The 15,987-nt window shown below is 56.4% G+C and overlaps 1 protein-coding gene across 2 annotated transcripts in view; it reads left to right on the top strand.

Moving 5' to 3' along the window:
- The window catches only part of gnpnat1 (glucosamine-phosphate N-acetyltransferase 1), a 35,169-nt gene extending 19,811 nt beyond the window's left edge, over positions 1-15,358 (top strand). For both annotated transcript variants that reach the window (XM_086003190.1, XM_086003189.1), the window contains exons 3-6: positions 1,475-1,537; positions 8,950-9,077; positions 9,794-9,855; positions 13,101-15,358. In XM_086003190.1, coding sequence (XP_085859316.1) covers positions 1,475-1,537; positions 8,950-9,077; positions 9,794-9,855; positions 13,101-13,248 — 401 coding nt within the window. In that variant the 3' untranslated portion in view covers positions 13,249-15,358. The remainder of the gene's footprint in view (positions 1-1,474; positions 1,538-8,949; positions 9,078-9,793; positions 9,856-13,100) is intronic.
- The last annotated feature ends 629 nt before the right edge of the window (positions 15,359-15,987 follow it).

Below are 15,987 nucleotides of genomic sequence, written 5' to 3'. Positions count from 1 at the left end.
TGAAAATTGACTGGAGAAAACATATAACACTAATACTGAGTCCTAGGGTGATAGTATCTATATCTGCATGCATATTAATTGGTCAATCAACTCATTGCTGCTTATGAGATCTTGCTGTGTGCAAAATGGCTGCCCTCTCAGGTGCTCACCTATTTGAAGAAGAGCAGGAGACTTTTTTTGGTTTTATAATTTATTTGACAAGCTGGATCAGCGCTAATACTTTAAACATGTATGTTACTAATCATTATTGTTTGAGGATAAGAAACATGCGGGCCATGAAATGCCATTCTGACCATCTAAGCTCTTCTACTGAATACTCCCAAGTCCCAACTCTTCTATTTGACATCCAACCTGGTGTTTGGTAGAACGAATGTCTTAAACAGAGATACTAATAAATAGCAACAAAGTCCTTTCCTGTTCCAGCCCAATTATTTTTTTAGTGGAGAAATGTAAATAAATTAAACCCAGCCAAGCACAGCTCTGCTTTTTTAAGGATATTGTATAAACAGTCTGAATCAGATTGGGTTAGATCTTGACTTTGTACGATAGTGTAAACAGATGCTCAGTGGAAATAAAAATCGAGAGAGATGTAAAACGGGCTGCCGACTTGCGATCACCTGTTTTACACTATCACACAAAGTCGAGATCTACAACATTGGCCCAAATATTCTGATCGCAGGCCTCCCGCGGGCGGAGGCTTGCGATCTGGAAAAATCTGCGCCCTTACCTGAGGGCTCCCGGGAGGCGCACAGTTCCGATGCTGGGCCTCTCCAAACTGCCGGTGCGCAGGGCCCACGTATCCCAGGGGCGCAGGCGGTTCGCAGCGTCCCTGGGATCATGTGGGCCATGGGGAGGCAATCAAAGAAGGGAATCTCCCTTCATACATTTGACAGTAAGACCTGCCAAATATATGAATGGAAATCACCCCCAAAAACATAGTAAAACTTTAAATACATTTTTTTTTTAAATCACATTTTTAAAATGATTTGAAATTACATAAATTAACTATTTAAAAAAAAAATTACATTTTTGAAAATAATTAAAGTTTTTAATGGCTAAAAATAAACTTACTTTTGTTAAAGTATTTTTAAATGATAAATCAGTGGAATTTTTTAAAAAACTTTTTTCAATTTTTATTGTGATAAAAGCAGGTGTACCAGGCGCAAGAATTGTAAGGGTTTTCTGCGGGCGGAGGGTCTCCAAAAAACGGAACTCTCCGCCCGCAGAGGCCCTTCTCCTGGGCAGGCGGAGGATCAGTCAAGAGCTTTCTTGACAGATCGGAAATGCCGGTTTCCAGCGCATGCGCGCAGTGCATGCTTAAAACTGGCATTTCCGATGTCCCTATGGGTGAGTACACAGCGCGTACCCACCCGTAGGGATCGGAATATCTGGCCCATTATGTCTAAAACTCACTCATGCACCAAAATCATTTGATTATGCTGATGTAACTCATTTAATTCTAATTTTTAAACAGGTCTTTTTAAGGTACTCGCACAGTTAACAAAAATAGGCGAAGCTACTCCTGAACTGTTTATAAGTAAGTAGACTAGCACTTTCAAATATTATCCTGCATTTTACTTCAAACTGTTAAGGAGTTATCCTGCCTAGATTGTTAATGTAGTGATAATGCCCCTCTACCCCGCTCCCCCTCTGCGTGTGCACGCCCCTCTCGTTCCCCCCCCCGCGTGCGTCCCTCTCCCCCCCCCCCGCGTGCGTCCCTCTCCCCCCCCCGCGTGCGCCCCTCTCCCCCCTCTGCGTGCGCCCCTCTCCCCCCCTCTGCGTGCGCCCCTCTCCCCCCCTCTGCGTGCGCCCCTCTCCCCCCCTCTGCGTGCGTCCCTCTCCCTCCCCCTCTGCGTGCGTCCCTCTCCCTCCCCCTCTGCGTGCGCCCCTCTCCCTCCCCCTCTGCGTGCGTCCCTCTCCCTCCCCCTCTGCGTGCGCCCCTCTCCCTCCCCCTCTGCGTGCGCCCCTCTCCCTCCCCCTCTGCGTGCGCCCCTCTCCCTCCCCCTCTGCGTGCGCCCCTCTCCCTCCCCCTCTGCGTGCGCCCCTCTCCCTCCCCCTCTGCGTGCGCCCCTCTCCCTCCCCCTCTGCGTGCGCCCCTCTCCCTCCCCTCTCTGCGTGCGCCCCTCTCCCTCCCCTCTGCATGCGCCCCTCTCCCTCCCGCTCTGCGTGCGCCCCTCTCCCTCCCCCTCTGTGTGCGCCCCTCTCCCCCCCCCGCGTGCGCCCCTCTCCCTCCCGCTCTGCGTGCGCCCCTCTCCCCCCCTCTGCGTGCGTCCCTCTCCCCCCCTGCGTGCGCCCCTCTCCCCCCTCTGCGTGCGCCCCTCTCCCTCCCGCTCTGCGTGCGCCCCTCTCCCCCCCTCTGCGTGCGTCCCTCTCCCTCCCCCTCTGCGTGCGTCCCTCTCCCTCCCCCTCTGTGTGCGCCCCTCTCCCTCCCCCTCTGTGTGCGCCCCTCTCCCCCCCCCGCGTGCGCCCCTCTCCCCCCTCTGCGTGCGCCCCTCTCCCTCCCGCTCTGCGTGCGCCCCTCTCCCTCCCCCTCTGCGTGCGCCCCTCTCCCTCCCCCTCTGCGTGCGCCCCTCTCCCCCCTCTGCGTGCGCCCCTCTCCCTCCCCCTCTGCGTGCGCCCCTCTCCCCCCCTCTGCGTGCGTCCCTCTCCCTCCCCCTCTGTGTGCGCCCCTCTCCCTCCCCCTCTGTGTGCGCCCCTCTCCCCCCCCCCGCGTGCGCCCCTCTCCCCCCCCCGCGTGCGCCCCTCTCCCCCCCTCTGCGTGCGCCCCTCTCCCCCCTCTGCGTGCGTCCCTCTCCCTCCCCCTCTGTGTGCGCCCCTCTCCCTCCCCCTCTGCGTGCGCCCCTCTCCCTCCCCCTCTGCGTGCGCCCCTCTCCCCCCCTCTGCGTGCGTCCCTCTCCCTCCCCCTCTGTGTGCGCCCCTCTCCCTCCCCCTCTGTGTGCGCCCCTCTCCCCCCCCCACGTGCGCCCCTCTCCCCCCTCTGCGTGCGCCCCTCTCCCCCCTCTGCGTGCGCCCCTCTCCCCCCTCTGCGTGCGCCCCTCACCCTCCCCCTCTGCGTGCGCCCCTCTCCCCCCCTCTGCGTGCGTCCCTCTCCCTCCCCCTCTGTGTGCGCCCCTCTCCCTCCCCCTCTGTGTGCGCCCCTCTCCCTCCCCCTCTGTGTGCGCCCCTCTCCCCCCTCTGTGTGCGCCCCTCTCCCCCCTCTGTGTGCGCCCCTCTCCCCCCCCGCGTGCGCCCCTCTCCCCCCCCGCGTGCGCCCCTCTCCCCCCTCTGTGTGCGCCCCTCTCCCCCCCCCGCGTGCGCCCCTCTCCCCCCTCTGCGTGCGTCCCTCTCCCCCCCCCCGCGTGCGCCCCTCTCCCCCCTCTGCGTGCGCCCCTCTCCCCCCTCTGTGTGCGCCCCTCTCCCCCCCCCGCGTGCGCCCCTCTCCCCCCTCTGCGTGCGCCCCTCTCCCCCCTCTGTGTGCGCCCCTCTCCCCCCCTCTGCGTGCGCCCCTCTCCCTCCCCCTCTGCGTGCGCCCCTCTCCCCCCTCTGTGTGCGCCCCTCTCCCCCCCTCTGCGTGCGTCCCTCTCCCTCCCCCTCTGCGTGCGTCCCTCTCCCTCCCCCTCTGTGTGCGCCCCTCTCCCTCCCCCTCTGCGTGCGCCCCTCTCCCTCCCCCTCTGCGTGCGCCCCTCTCCCCCCCTCTGCGTGCGTCCCTCTCCCTCCCCCTCTGTGTGCGCCCCTCTCCCTCCCCCTCTGCGTGCGTCCCTCTCCCTCCCCCTCTGCGTGCGTCCCTCTCCCTCCCCCTCTGCGTGCGCCCCTCTCCCTCCCGCTCTGCGTGCGCCCCTCTCCCTCCCCCTCTGCGTGCGCCCCTCTCCCTCCCCCTCTGCGTGCGTCCCTCTCCCTCCCCCTCTGCGTGCGTCCCTCTCCCTCCCGCTCTGCGTGCGCCCCTCTCCCTCCCCCTCTGCGTGCGCCCCTCCCCCTCTGCGTGCGTCCCTCTCCCTCCCCCTCTGTGTGCGCCCCTCTCCCTCCCCCTCTGCGTGCGCCCCTCTCCCTCTCCCCCCCTCTGCGTGCGTCCCTCTCCCTCCCCCTCTGCGTGCGCCCCTCTCCCTCCCCCTCTGCGTGCGTCCCTCTCCCTCTCCCTCCCGCTCTGCGTGCGCCCCTCTCCCTCCCCCTCTGCGTGCGCCCCTCTCCCCCCCTCTGCGTGCGCCCCTCTCCCTCCCCCTCTGTGTGCGCCCCTCTCCCTCCCCCTCTGCGTGCGTCCCTCTCCCTCCCCCTCTGCGTGCGCCCCTCTCCTCCCCTCTGCGTGCGCCCCTCTCCCTCCCCCTCTGCGTGCGCCCCTCTCCCCCCCTCTGCGTGCGTCCCTCTCCCTCCCCCTCTGTGTGCGTCCCTCTCCCTCCCCCTCTGCGTGCGTCCCTCTCCCTCCCCCTCTGCGTGCGCCCCTCTCCCTCCCCCTCTGCGTGCGCCCCTCTCCCTCCCCCTCTGCGTGCGTCCCTCTCCCTCCCCCTCTGCGTGCGCCCCTCCCCCTCTGCGTGCGTCCCTCCCCCTCTGCGTGCGCCCCTCTCCCTCCCCCTCTGCGTGCGCCCCTCCCCCTCTGCGTGCGTCCCTCTCCCTCCCGCTCTGCGTGCGCCCCTCCCCCTCTGCGTGCGTCCCTCTCCCTCCCCCTCTGCGTGCGCCCCTCCCCCTCTGCGTGCGTCCCTCTCCCTCCCGCTGCGTGCGTCCCTCTCCCTCCCGCTCTGCGTGCGCCCCTCCCCCTCTGCGTGCGCCCCTCTCCCTCTGCGTGCGCCCCTCTCCCTCTGCGTGCGCCCCTCTCCCTCCCCCTCGGCGCGCGCCCCTCCCCCTCGGCGCGCGCCCCTCCCCCTCGGCGCGCGCCCCTCCCCCTCGGCGCGCGCCCCTCCCCCTCGGCGCGCGCCCCTCCCCCTCGGCGCGCGCCCCTCCCCCTCGGTGCGCGCCCCTCCCCCTCGGTGTGCGCCCCTCCCCCTCGGCGCGCGCCCCTCCCCCTCCCCCTCTGCGTGCGCCCCTCTCCCTCCCCCCTCTGCGTGCGTCCCTCTCCCTCCCCTCTGCGTGCGTCCCTCTCCCTCCCCCTCTGCGTGCGTCCCTCTCCCTCCCCCTCTGCGTGCGTCCCTCTCCCTCCCGCTCTGCGTGCGCCCCTCCCCTCCCCCTCTGCGTGCGCCCCTCTCCTCCCCCCTCTGGGTGCGCCCCTCTCCCTCCCCCTCTGCGTGCGCCCCTCTCCCTCCCCCTCTGCGTGCGCCCCTCTCCCTCCCCCTCTGCGTGCGCCCCTCTCCCTCCCCCTCTGCGTGCGCCCCTCTCCCTCCCCCTCTGCGTGCGCCCCTCTCCCTCCCCCTCTGCGTGCGCCCCTCTCCCTCCCCCTCTGCGTGCGCCCCTCTCCCTCCCCCTCTGCGTGCGCCCCTCCCCCTCTGCGTGCGCCCCTCCCCCTCTGCGTGCGCCCCCCCCCTCTGCGTGCGCCCCCCCCCCTCTGCGCGCGCCCCTCCCCCTCGGCGCGCGCCCCTCCCCCTCGGCGCGCGCCCCTCCCCCTCGGCGCGCGCCCCTCCCCCTCGGCGCGGCCCCCTCCCCCTCGGCGCGCGCCCCTCCCCCTCGGCGCGCGCCCCTCCCCTCGGCGCGCGCCCCTCCCCCTCGGCGCGCGCCCCTCCCCCTCGGCGCGCGCGCCCTCTCCCTCCCCCTCTGCGCGCGCCCCTCTCCCTCCCCCTCTGCGCGCGCCCCTCTCCCTCCCCCTCTGCGCGCGCCCCTCTCCCTCCCCCTCTGCGCGCGCCCCTCTCCCTCCCCCTCTGCGCGCGCCCCTCTCCCTCCCCCTCTGCGCGCGCCCCTCTCCCTCCCCCTCTGCGCGCGCCCCTCCCCCTCCCCCTCTGCCTGCGCCGCTCCCCCTCTGCCTGCGCCCCTCTCCCTCCCCCTCCCCCTCTGCCTGCGCCCCTCTCCCTCCCCTCCTCCCCTCTGCCTGCGCTCCTCTCCCTCCCCCTCCCCCTCTGCCTGCGCCCCTCTCCCTCCCCCTCCCCCTCTGCCTGCGCTCCTCTCCCTCTCCCTCCCCCTCTGCGTGCGCCCCTCCCCCTCGGCGTGCGCCCCTCCCCCTCGGCGTGCGCCCCTTCCCCCTCGGCGTGCGCCCCTCCCCCTCGGCGTGCGCCCCTCCCCCTCGGCGTGCGCCCCTCCCCCTCGGCGCGCGCCCCTCCTCCTCTGCGCGCGCCCCTCTCCCTCCCCCTCTGCGCGCGCCCCTCTCCCTCCCCCTCTGCGCGCGCCCCCTCTCCCTCCCCCTCTGCGCGCGCCCCTCTCCCTCCCCCTCGGCGCGTGCCCCTCCCCCTCTGCGCGTGCCCCTCCCCCTCTGCGCGCGCCCCTCCCCCCTCTGCGCGCGCCCCCTCCCCCTCTGCGCGCGCCCCTCTCCCTCCCCCTCTGCGCGCGCCCCTCTCCCTCCCCCCTCCGCGCGCGCCCCTCTCCCTCCCCCTCCGCGCGCGCCCCTCTCCCTCCTCCTCCGCGCGCGCCCCTCTCCCTCCCCCTCTGCCTGCGCCCCTCCCCCTCTGCTCGCCCCTCCCCCTCTGCCTGCGCCCCTCTCCCTCTGCCTGCGCCCCTCCCCCTCTGCCTGCGCCCCTCTCCCTCCCCTCCCCCTCTGCCTGCGCCCCTCCTCCTCGGCGTGCGCCCCTCCCCCTCGGCGTGCGCCCCTCCCCCTCGGCGTGCGCCCCTCCCCCTCGGCGTGCGCCCCTCCCCCTCGGCGTGCGCCCCTCCCCCCTCGGCGTGCGCCCCTCCCCCTCGGCGTGCGCCCCTCCCCCTCGGCGCGCGCCCCTCCCCCTCTGCGCGCGCCCCCTCCCCCTCTGCGCGCGCCCCTCCCCCTCTGCGCGCCGCCCCTCCCGCTCTGCGCGCGCACCTCCCCCTCTGCGCGCGCCCCTCCCCCTCTGCGCGCGCCCCTCCCCCTCTGCGCGCGCCCTTCCCCCTCTGCGCGCGCCCCTCCGCGTGCGCCCCTCCCCCTCTGCGCGCGCCCCTCTCCATCCCCCAATGCGCGCGCCCCTCTCCCTCCCCCTCTGCGCGCGCCCCTCTCCCTCCCCCTCTGCGCGCAGCCCCCTCCCTCCCCCTCTGCGAGCGCCCCTCTCACTCCCCCTCTGCGCGCGCCCCTCTCCCTCCCCCTCTGCGCGCGCCCCCCTCCCTCCCCCTCTGCGCGCGCCCCTCTCCCTCCCCCTCTGCGCGCGCCCCTCCCCCTCCCCCTCTGCCTGCGCCCCTCTCCCCTCCCCCTCTGCCTGCGCCTCTCTCCCTCCCCCTCCGCGCGCGCCCCTCCCCCTCCGCGCGCGGCCACCCTCCCCTCCGCGCGAGCCCCTCCCCCTCCGCGCGGCGCCCCTCCCCCTCGGCGCGCGCCCCTCCCCCTCGGCGCGCGCCCCTCCCCCTCGGCGCGCGCCCCCCCTCCCCCTCGCCGCGCGCCCCCCCTCCCCCTCTGCGCGCGCCCCCCTCCCCCTCTGCGCGCGCCCCCCTCCCCCTCTGCGCGCGCCCCCCCTCCCCCTCTGCGCGCGCCCCCCTCCCCCTCTGCGCGCGCCCCCCTCTGCGCGCGCCCCCCTCCCCCTCTGCGCGCGCCCCCCCTCCCCCTCTGCGCGCGCCCCCCTCCCCCTCTGCGCGCGCCCCCCTCCCCCTCTGCGCGCGCCCCCCTCCCCCTCTGCGCGCGCCCCCCCTCCCCCTCTGCGCGCGCCCCCCTCCCCCTCTGCGCGCGCCCCCCTCCCCCTCTGCGCGCGCCCCCCTCCCCCTCTGCGCGCGCCCCCCCTCCCCCTCTGCGCGCGCCCCCCCTCCCCCTCTGCGCGCCCCCCTCCCCCTCTGCGCGCCCCCCTCCCCCTCTGCGCGCCCCCCCTCCCCCCCCTCCTCGCGCGCCCCTCCCCCTCCGCGCGCGCCCCTCTCCCTCCCCCCAGCGCGCGCCCCCTCCGTGCGCCCTTCTCCCTATCCCGTCTGCGCACAACCCTCACCCTCCCCCTCTGCGCGCGCCTTTCCCGCCCCCATCCGTGTGCCCCCTCCCTCCCGCTTCCGCGCGCCCCCTCCCTCCCGCTTCCTCGCGCCCCTCTCCCTCACACCACTCCGCGCACATCTCTCTCCCTTCCCCCTCCGTGCATGCCCATCTCCCTCCCCCCCCCATGTGCGCCCCTCTCACGTGACCCTTTCCGCACCCCCCTTGTGCGCACACTCTCTCCTTCACCCCCGCCACGCTCTCTCTCCTTCACCTACCCTCCCTCCCTCCCCGTCCCCCTCTCTCTCCCTCTCCTTCACCCCCTATCTCTCCTTCACCCCTCCCCTCTCTCCTTCCATCCCTTTCTCTTTCCTTCACCCCCTCGCGCATGATCTCTCTCTCTCTCTCCTTCACCCCGCCCTCTCTCTCTCTCTCTCTTTCACCCCGTCTCTCCTCCCCCGCTCTCTTTCCTTTCCCTCCCCCGTCAACTAACCCCGTATTCTTTGTGGTTTCTCATTCCCCTCTCACCACGTGCATAATGCTTTCTGTCTACGACTCCGTCTCTCTCGCACTCTTTCCCCAATTGTCAGGTAACTTATCCAATGTTGTCATTGTGATTATCTCCAGCATCTCAGTGAAATAATACAATGTGTGAATGAATGTTAAGGTTATGTGGGTGGGAGGATAATGTTCTGCATCTGCATTTTCCTTGCCATAACTGGGCAGAAGAGAAGGAAAACTCAAACAATAGTCAACCCCAGGCCACTTTTGTGCATCTAGTCACTGATTTTTGGGGCGTATTAGTGGTCTCCCTGAAGCTGGCTGTCTGTATGCCATCATCCCCATGGATAATGTAGGAAGACCCAACTGGGAAAACAGAAGGAAAAATAGCTATAAAAAAAAATGTTTTCTGTGGTGGATCAACATGTTTTTAATGCTGTAAAGCTAATAGTATAAATCCTTATACAATGAATAAATGATCAAAGGTAAAACTGTGTATAGCATGTTTACTTTAGAAGCATTTGTTTTCTTGATTGTCATTTTCTAAAACTTCACAGAAAAGTTTGAGCACATGAAACAAACTGGAGATTATTATGCCATTGTTGTTGAAGACACTCAACTTGGACAGGTCATTGCTACAGCAACGCTAATAATTGAACATAAATTTATACACACTTGTGCAAAGGTAGGCCTTTAACTGATATTGTACTATTACAGCTTTAATAACAACAGAAAATGCTGGAAACACTCAGCGTCTCTCCACGGATGCTGCCTGACCTGCTGAGTGTTTCCAGCTTTTTCTGTTGTTATTTCAGATTTCTAGCACCCGTGGTATTTTGCTATATTACAGCTTTGTTTGCTGTGGTTCTGAGTTTCCTGTTTATTTCTAGAGCTGATAGCAGTTGATAAAACATTCTTTGTGTTTAATTTGTTCTGCTGGCCTAACTGAACAGGATAGAAGTTTGGCAATAAGAACATAAGAAATAGGAGCAGGAGTAGGCCAATCGGCCCCTCGAGCCTGCTCTGCCATTCAATAAGATCATGGCTGATCTGATCCTAACCGCCAATCCACTATCACAGAACCATCTCCTGAATCTAACAGAATTAGACACACGAAATAGGAGCAGGATCAGGCTACACGGCCCCTGGGCCCGCTCCGCTACCCACAGGGCCATGACCGATCCGAACCTAGACTCATGTCCAAATTCCTGCCCGCTCCCCGTAACCCTTAATTCCCTTTACTTCTAGGAAACTGTGAGAGTGAATCGTGGATAGAGCAAATATATTATCATTATTTAGAATGATTCCATTGTCAATAGGTAGATAATTAATCATTAAAACTTTTCATATTAAATGAAGCCTAAATATAAAGATATACTAAACTATTTTTTTCAAATTTAGCGGGGGAGAATAGAAGAAGTTGTCGTAAGTGACGAATGCAGAGGAAAGCAACTTGGGAAACTGTAAGTATTAGTGTATTGAAATCAGACTCGTGTGTTTTGGTATTGAAAGTGACCTTGGATGAGTCTATCTAGGTGTTTAATTATCCCCACTTTCAGCATTCCTTCTAATATTTTATTCACAAGATATTCAGCCTTCTGTACCATAATATATAGCTTCTGAATCTTTTCTACCTCCATCAGTTTACTTTCCTTCTTTCTATGTTTGCCCCTACCCCCTGACTTTAGTTTAAGTCCACCCCAATGCCTTACTCATTTTACAAACTGATTGGTATGAGTCCAATTCAAAGGAAGGCCCTTCTTATCTGTACAGCACCCCCTGTCCCAGAACGTGAAACCTGCCCGTCTATGTTATCTGTTAAACCACATGTTGATGTGCCGAATCTTTTTTTCCCCTGACCAGACCAATGCGTGACATCAGGAGTAATAGTGAGATTACCACCCTTGGTCTTCAACCTAGAACCTAACTACTGAAACTGTCCTTTCGAGACCTATGTTGTACTCTTTCCTATGGCATTTGTTCCTAAATGCTCTCCTCCCCCTCCCTGAAGCTTTTCCACTCACAATATTATGCCCCTCACCCTGGCGCTAGAGAGGCAGCACATCATTTGAGGAAGAGAGTGTTTGAAGACCAGGACCTCAAACCTGGCACTAAGCTCATGGTCTGCAGTGCAGCAGTGATACCCGCCCTGCTGTATGCCTCAGAGACATGGACCATGTACAGCAGGCACCTCAAAGCACTGGAGAGGTACCACCAACGCTGGCTCCGCAAGATCCTGCAAATCCATTGGCAGGATAGGCACACCAACGTCCGTGTTCTTGCTCAGGCCAACTTCCCCAGCATCGAAACTTTGACCACGCTCAATCAGCTCCAATGGACAGGTCACATTGTCCGCATGCCCGATACGAGACTCCCAAAACAAGCGCTCTACTCGGAGCTCCGGCACGGCAAGAGAGCCCCAGGTAGGCAGAGGAAACACTTCAAGGACACCCTCAAAGCCTCCTTGAAAAAGTGTAACATCCCCATCGACACCTGGGAATCCCTGGCCCAAGACCGCACAAAATGGAGGAGAAGTATCCGGGAAGGTGCCGAACACCTCGAGTCTCTTCGCCGGGAGCAAGCGGAAGCCGAGCGCAAGGAGCGCACGTCAACCCAAGCACCCCACCCACCTGCCCCTTCAACCACCGTCTGCCCCACCTGTGACAGAGACTGTAGGTCCTGCATTGGACTCATCAGTTACCTGCAAACTAATTTTTAGTGTGGAAGCAAGTCATCCTCGGTTCCGAGGGACTGCCTAAGAGACACAGTTTGAAACTTTCCAGTCGCAGCCAAAAAAAGTCTGTCTACCCCTAATTATGGAAACCCCTCACAACTACTGCAAGTCTGGGGGCGATCACATCGTGGGGGTCCTTTGGGTTGAGGGGAGGGCTTCGGGTCGGGAGGAGATCGCAGCAGGTATGCTTCAGAGGCTGGGGTGGGGGAAAGCACTCCTGCTCCTCCAGGCCCACAAGCAGTGCTGGAAAAGCACTAACCTGCTTGTTTCGGCTGTTCTCGTCTCCCTTCAGCTGCCAGGTTTCCTGAGCCCTGAGCAGCCGTTAGATGTAAAACTCTGTTAAAATCTGAGGCATGCAGCCTTATTAACATATTTAAATGACTGACCCGCCTCTCTGGAACAGGTTACCCCTCCTCCCCATCCCCCAGCCAGACCCGGTTAAACTGGAAGTTCATGCCGGGTTGGGGCCAAGTTTCAGATTTTTCAGAATGTAACCCCCTCTTTCTGCCCCCCACCCCCACCCTTTCTGTGTCAGCGTCAAGCATTTACCAAGTTGGTAAGTACAGTATCCCAGACTAACATTTTTCCTAGGACCTTGAGACTGGAACTCATCTTTCTCTTCCTACAACCAACAAGCTTCTAAAACCCAAACTTCCTGATTTTCCTTGTCTTTCCTTTTCCTGTTTCCAAACTTCAGGGTTACCAGTGCCCATTTGGAATGAGCACTATTTGGCTGGAATGCAGGTCAAGTGCTCCAGCCATATTATAAACTGTTCATCTAATTAGCGTAAAGTTGGGGCCTAATGAGCTGAGCACACAACTTGTGTACAGGTTTCCGTCCTCCTTTGCACTCCGACCACACTGGGGCAGATTGAGCACCTTAGATGCATTGCAACCCTCCACACCTGATTTTCCGGGGCTCCCACCACACTTCCATCAGCCCTCATGTTTGGTGTCTCAATATAATCAAAAGATGAAGTAAATATACATAGACATGTCATGAAGATTATTTATGTAAACAGTGAGACATCACTTCTGTGAAGCTCCTTTACTTTGAGGTTTAGGTGGTGTGTTCAGTCCCTGTCTTTGGCTACTGAGATGCCTCTGTGAGTAAATGCATCTTATGGTGTGATACTGAGCTATAGAGACAAGGAAGGAGCCAGGCTTAATATGTATTGAGTTAGCTGATTTTGGCTGGGGTGATGGTGCGCATATTGTAACAGCCTCTGTGCCCCTAGCCTAAGCGAGGGGAAGAATCAGTCAGGGTTGCTATACCTAATTGCTATCCAGTGTATATATATATGTACATGACTGATGAGGATAGGATTGAACTTGGCTGTGATGATTACAGCCATGGTCATAGAGCCTCCTGCCAGGCTACTTTTATTTATGAAGGATTGGCAGTCGCAGAGGTACTATAGGACTGCTTGTACTTCTGGAACTGCACCCCAGGAAGGAGAAGAACACGAGGGAGAATGGCTGCACCTCAACATCAAGTAGCTAATGGGTTCTTGAATAGATTATTGCAATGTGCCGACCACATCAGAATTCTCTTGCTTTCATGAAGTACCAGTCATATTATGTTTTACTTGGCCAACCTTAAGATAACCTTTTTATTTTCTCAAAAGTCACTAGCTTCTCATGATATTCCTCTCTCATATCATCCCTCTTGTATATGACTTCCTTATTAATGGAGAAATCTTATTCCTGTTAAGCCACCTCCACAGCTTTATAGTCTGATTTCTAATGGTAACATTAGCTTTTACTTTGCTTTAACAGCAAAAATAAAGTTCATTGTTTAGTTATCCTAAATATTTGTATTGTATTTTGAGTTTTCTGTAATATTGTGGTTACATGTTTATCTCTATTACCTGAAGGGGTCCACTGTAAAAATATATTACCTCTTTGTATACAAGTGAAGTTAAATAATCTGTTACTAAACTGTAGCTATTTTTTTCTGTCCTGTTGATCTAGGTTAGTTACAGCCCTCACACTTCTCAGCAAGAAACTCAACTGTTACAAAATTACATTAGAGTGTCTACCAAAGAACGAAGCCTTCTATCAAAAATTTGGATATAAAGCTACAGAGGAACTGTACATGCAGTGCAGATTTTTTGACTGAAATTTGCTTAATGAGTTGCTTATTTTTATTTCTAGAAAGATGTTGGGAGATCTAGCTATTCTGATCTATTACTGCAAGGATGCACGTAGTATATTCTGGTACAAATGGCAATTTTTTCTGCCTTTTAGTGATACCGAGAATGTAGTTGAAATTTAATAATGTGTTTTTTCTTAAACTAAGCAGTCTTATGGGTGATGGGAAAATTGCAGCATACTTTTTAGCTTGAGGGCAAATCTAAAGCACTAGATCTGTGAAGAATATTGTTTTACTTAGAAACTTGAGATGGAGATAATTGTACCAAAGGATTTTTGTTTGTCTGGATCCAAAACCTTTGTCTTGGATTTATCTAGAACTTGGAGCAGGACATTTCTATGCATCTATTTCTGTTCTTAAGTGACTTCTCTGGGTGCCATGAGTTATATTGTCACAAAAGTTGCAGAAAACTTTGGAGTGAAGTCCTGATCAGTCCCAAGTATGATGGTGTCAGCATCTCGTAAATTGACACTTATGGGCACTTTACAAGTTGAAGTGGATATTTAAAGATTGCTTTTTTTTAAAAATTGTTGGAGTTTTGTGCATATGTAATTATGCCTTCATGGAGCTCTCTTGCAGCGACAGGAATGTGTACCAAAAGGTAACTCCAGTGTTCTGATAGCTAGCTACAGTGTAACTAAATCCAGGCATTATAACTAGATCAAATGTGGCTGACAACATTGTCTGATTTGTTTTTTAATTCATGTTGCAAATTAAAGTTGATCAATCCAAAGCACACATTTTATCTAGTTTACAGAAGAATATCTTAATGTTTTTGTGCTAAATATGTAAATGAAGCTGAACTGCTAGATTTGTATGTACTTTAAAACAAAGGAATATCACCTTTATACAACAGGTGTTAACTAATATTTTACCAACAAGGATTTTTCTCACTTCAGTGTAATCTCCAGATTTACATGGTTAACATGGCAGATACAAAAGCGAATTCCTCCCTAGTGACTAATATAAATCTGCTGTTTTCAGACAGTTTATGGGAGTAGTAGCACACTTGTCTGCTATGCACAATGGGAGCTGCTTTGTTTATTAATAGCAAATTTTTATTTTTGTCTGTGGAGTCAGAACTAAGTGTTATTAGATCCATGACTTGGTAAAATTAGTATTTTTGGCTGAGATGGCTCCATAAATTTAAATATAGTATCCTGACAGAATTATTAAGACTATGGCCAGTCACATCTAGAGGAGCCACTCATTACCTAACTAAGTTCTAGAGTCCTCATCAAAGAGTTTTAACTTTCAAAACCTTTTTTTTAAATATATATATAGCATAAATTCCACATGCGATGGGGGAAATGTCTAGTTTAATAATCCCCAGTGTATTGCTACATGATCAAAATATAAATGTAACAATAGTTATAAAAGTACTGAAGAAGTAAAAATTGGAACCTGAGAGAAATGTGCATACAAGTAGATTTGGCTATATATTGTATATAGTTTTTAAACTGGTCAGAGAAAGCACTATTTCCTATAGGAAAGATGGATTCTAGTGCAAAAGATGCAGTTAAGGTAAGATTTCATATTCTGAAGGAATTTGCTTTACAAAAGATTGTATATTTTCACCCCACCTTAATTTTTAAAGAGTTTTGTCTAAAATATTTGAGCTTTAGTTTTGTACTACTGCATCAGAGAGTTAATACTTAGTTTACTATTGATGTGGGCATGTTTTATCTACTATAGGTGGTGAGATATGCTGTAAAAGATTGTAGTTTAGGCACTTATTTATGGGACCAAGAAGGCAACCTTGTCACTTCTGTTTACTGTACTGACTACTTTTTGTCACAAACTTCCTATGACAAATGCCAAAAATCCACCTTTGGGCCCAAAAATTACTCTTCCTTTTTAAAAAGCATATGAACCATCTTATGTTGTGTTTTTCTGAATTATGGCTGCTTTTAAGTATGGTTTTTTGATCTGGAGATGGTATCTCTATTGGTAATTTGGGTACTTTCAGTAATATTATTTAGTATTGGGTTAATGCATTTTTATTTTGTGCAGTATTTATTTAAAACTAAGTATACAATTTTTGTGCAAAGGGTAAATAAAATATCAAACTATTGAAGTGTGTAGTTGTGAATACATTACAACAGTGCATGTAAGCACATAGAAGTTACAACATTGAAACAGGCCACACGACTCAACTAGTCCATGTCAGTATCTACCTGCTCTGCAAGCAAACAGTTCTACTCACATTTACCCACCTTGTTTGGAGCTGGTGTATGCAATATAGCTAGATTACATTGATAAATGCATCTTTTACAGGTTAATTAATGCAACATTTTTAATGTAGATAACCAAATAACAGGTCTGTGCAGAGAAGAATAAAGTTAATTGAATCTTAAACAAGTTTTTGCGAGGCTATCTTTCAGTATTTTTCATCTCCAATCAGCTAACTAGGTTGCAGAAAAACTTGAAGCCAACACAATTGACACACCTCTACCAATGGACTATGTCATGGACTTAGTTATCTTAAAGTTCTACACTGTTGATACACTTGTCACCATTTTTGTATACATTTTGAGAGGGTTGAATAAGGGATCTATCTCCTATGCTGATTTGCAGTGGAGAACAGATGAAGCACAATAATTAACCCAAGACACTAGACAGATAAGAGATTAGATTGGGAGAAGCTAAGGCCTGAACAGATCATAGTTTATTCCTCAATTTGCCTCAACGAAAAAGTTTTTATAG

Source organism: Somniosus microcephalus, chromosome 12 (genome assembly GCF_052327205.1).
Source record: "Somniosus microcephalus isolate GS21.2 chromosome 12, FLI_Smic_1.0, whole genome shotgun sequence".
Taxonomy (NCBI): Eukaryota; Metazoa; Chordata; class Chondrichthyes; order Squaliformes; family Somniosidae; genus Somniosus; species Somniosus microcephalus.
The sequence above is the reverse complement of the archived record's forward strand: the minus strand, read 5'-3'. Positions and strand labels throughout refer to the sequence as shown.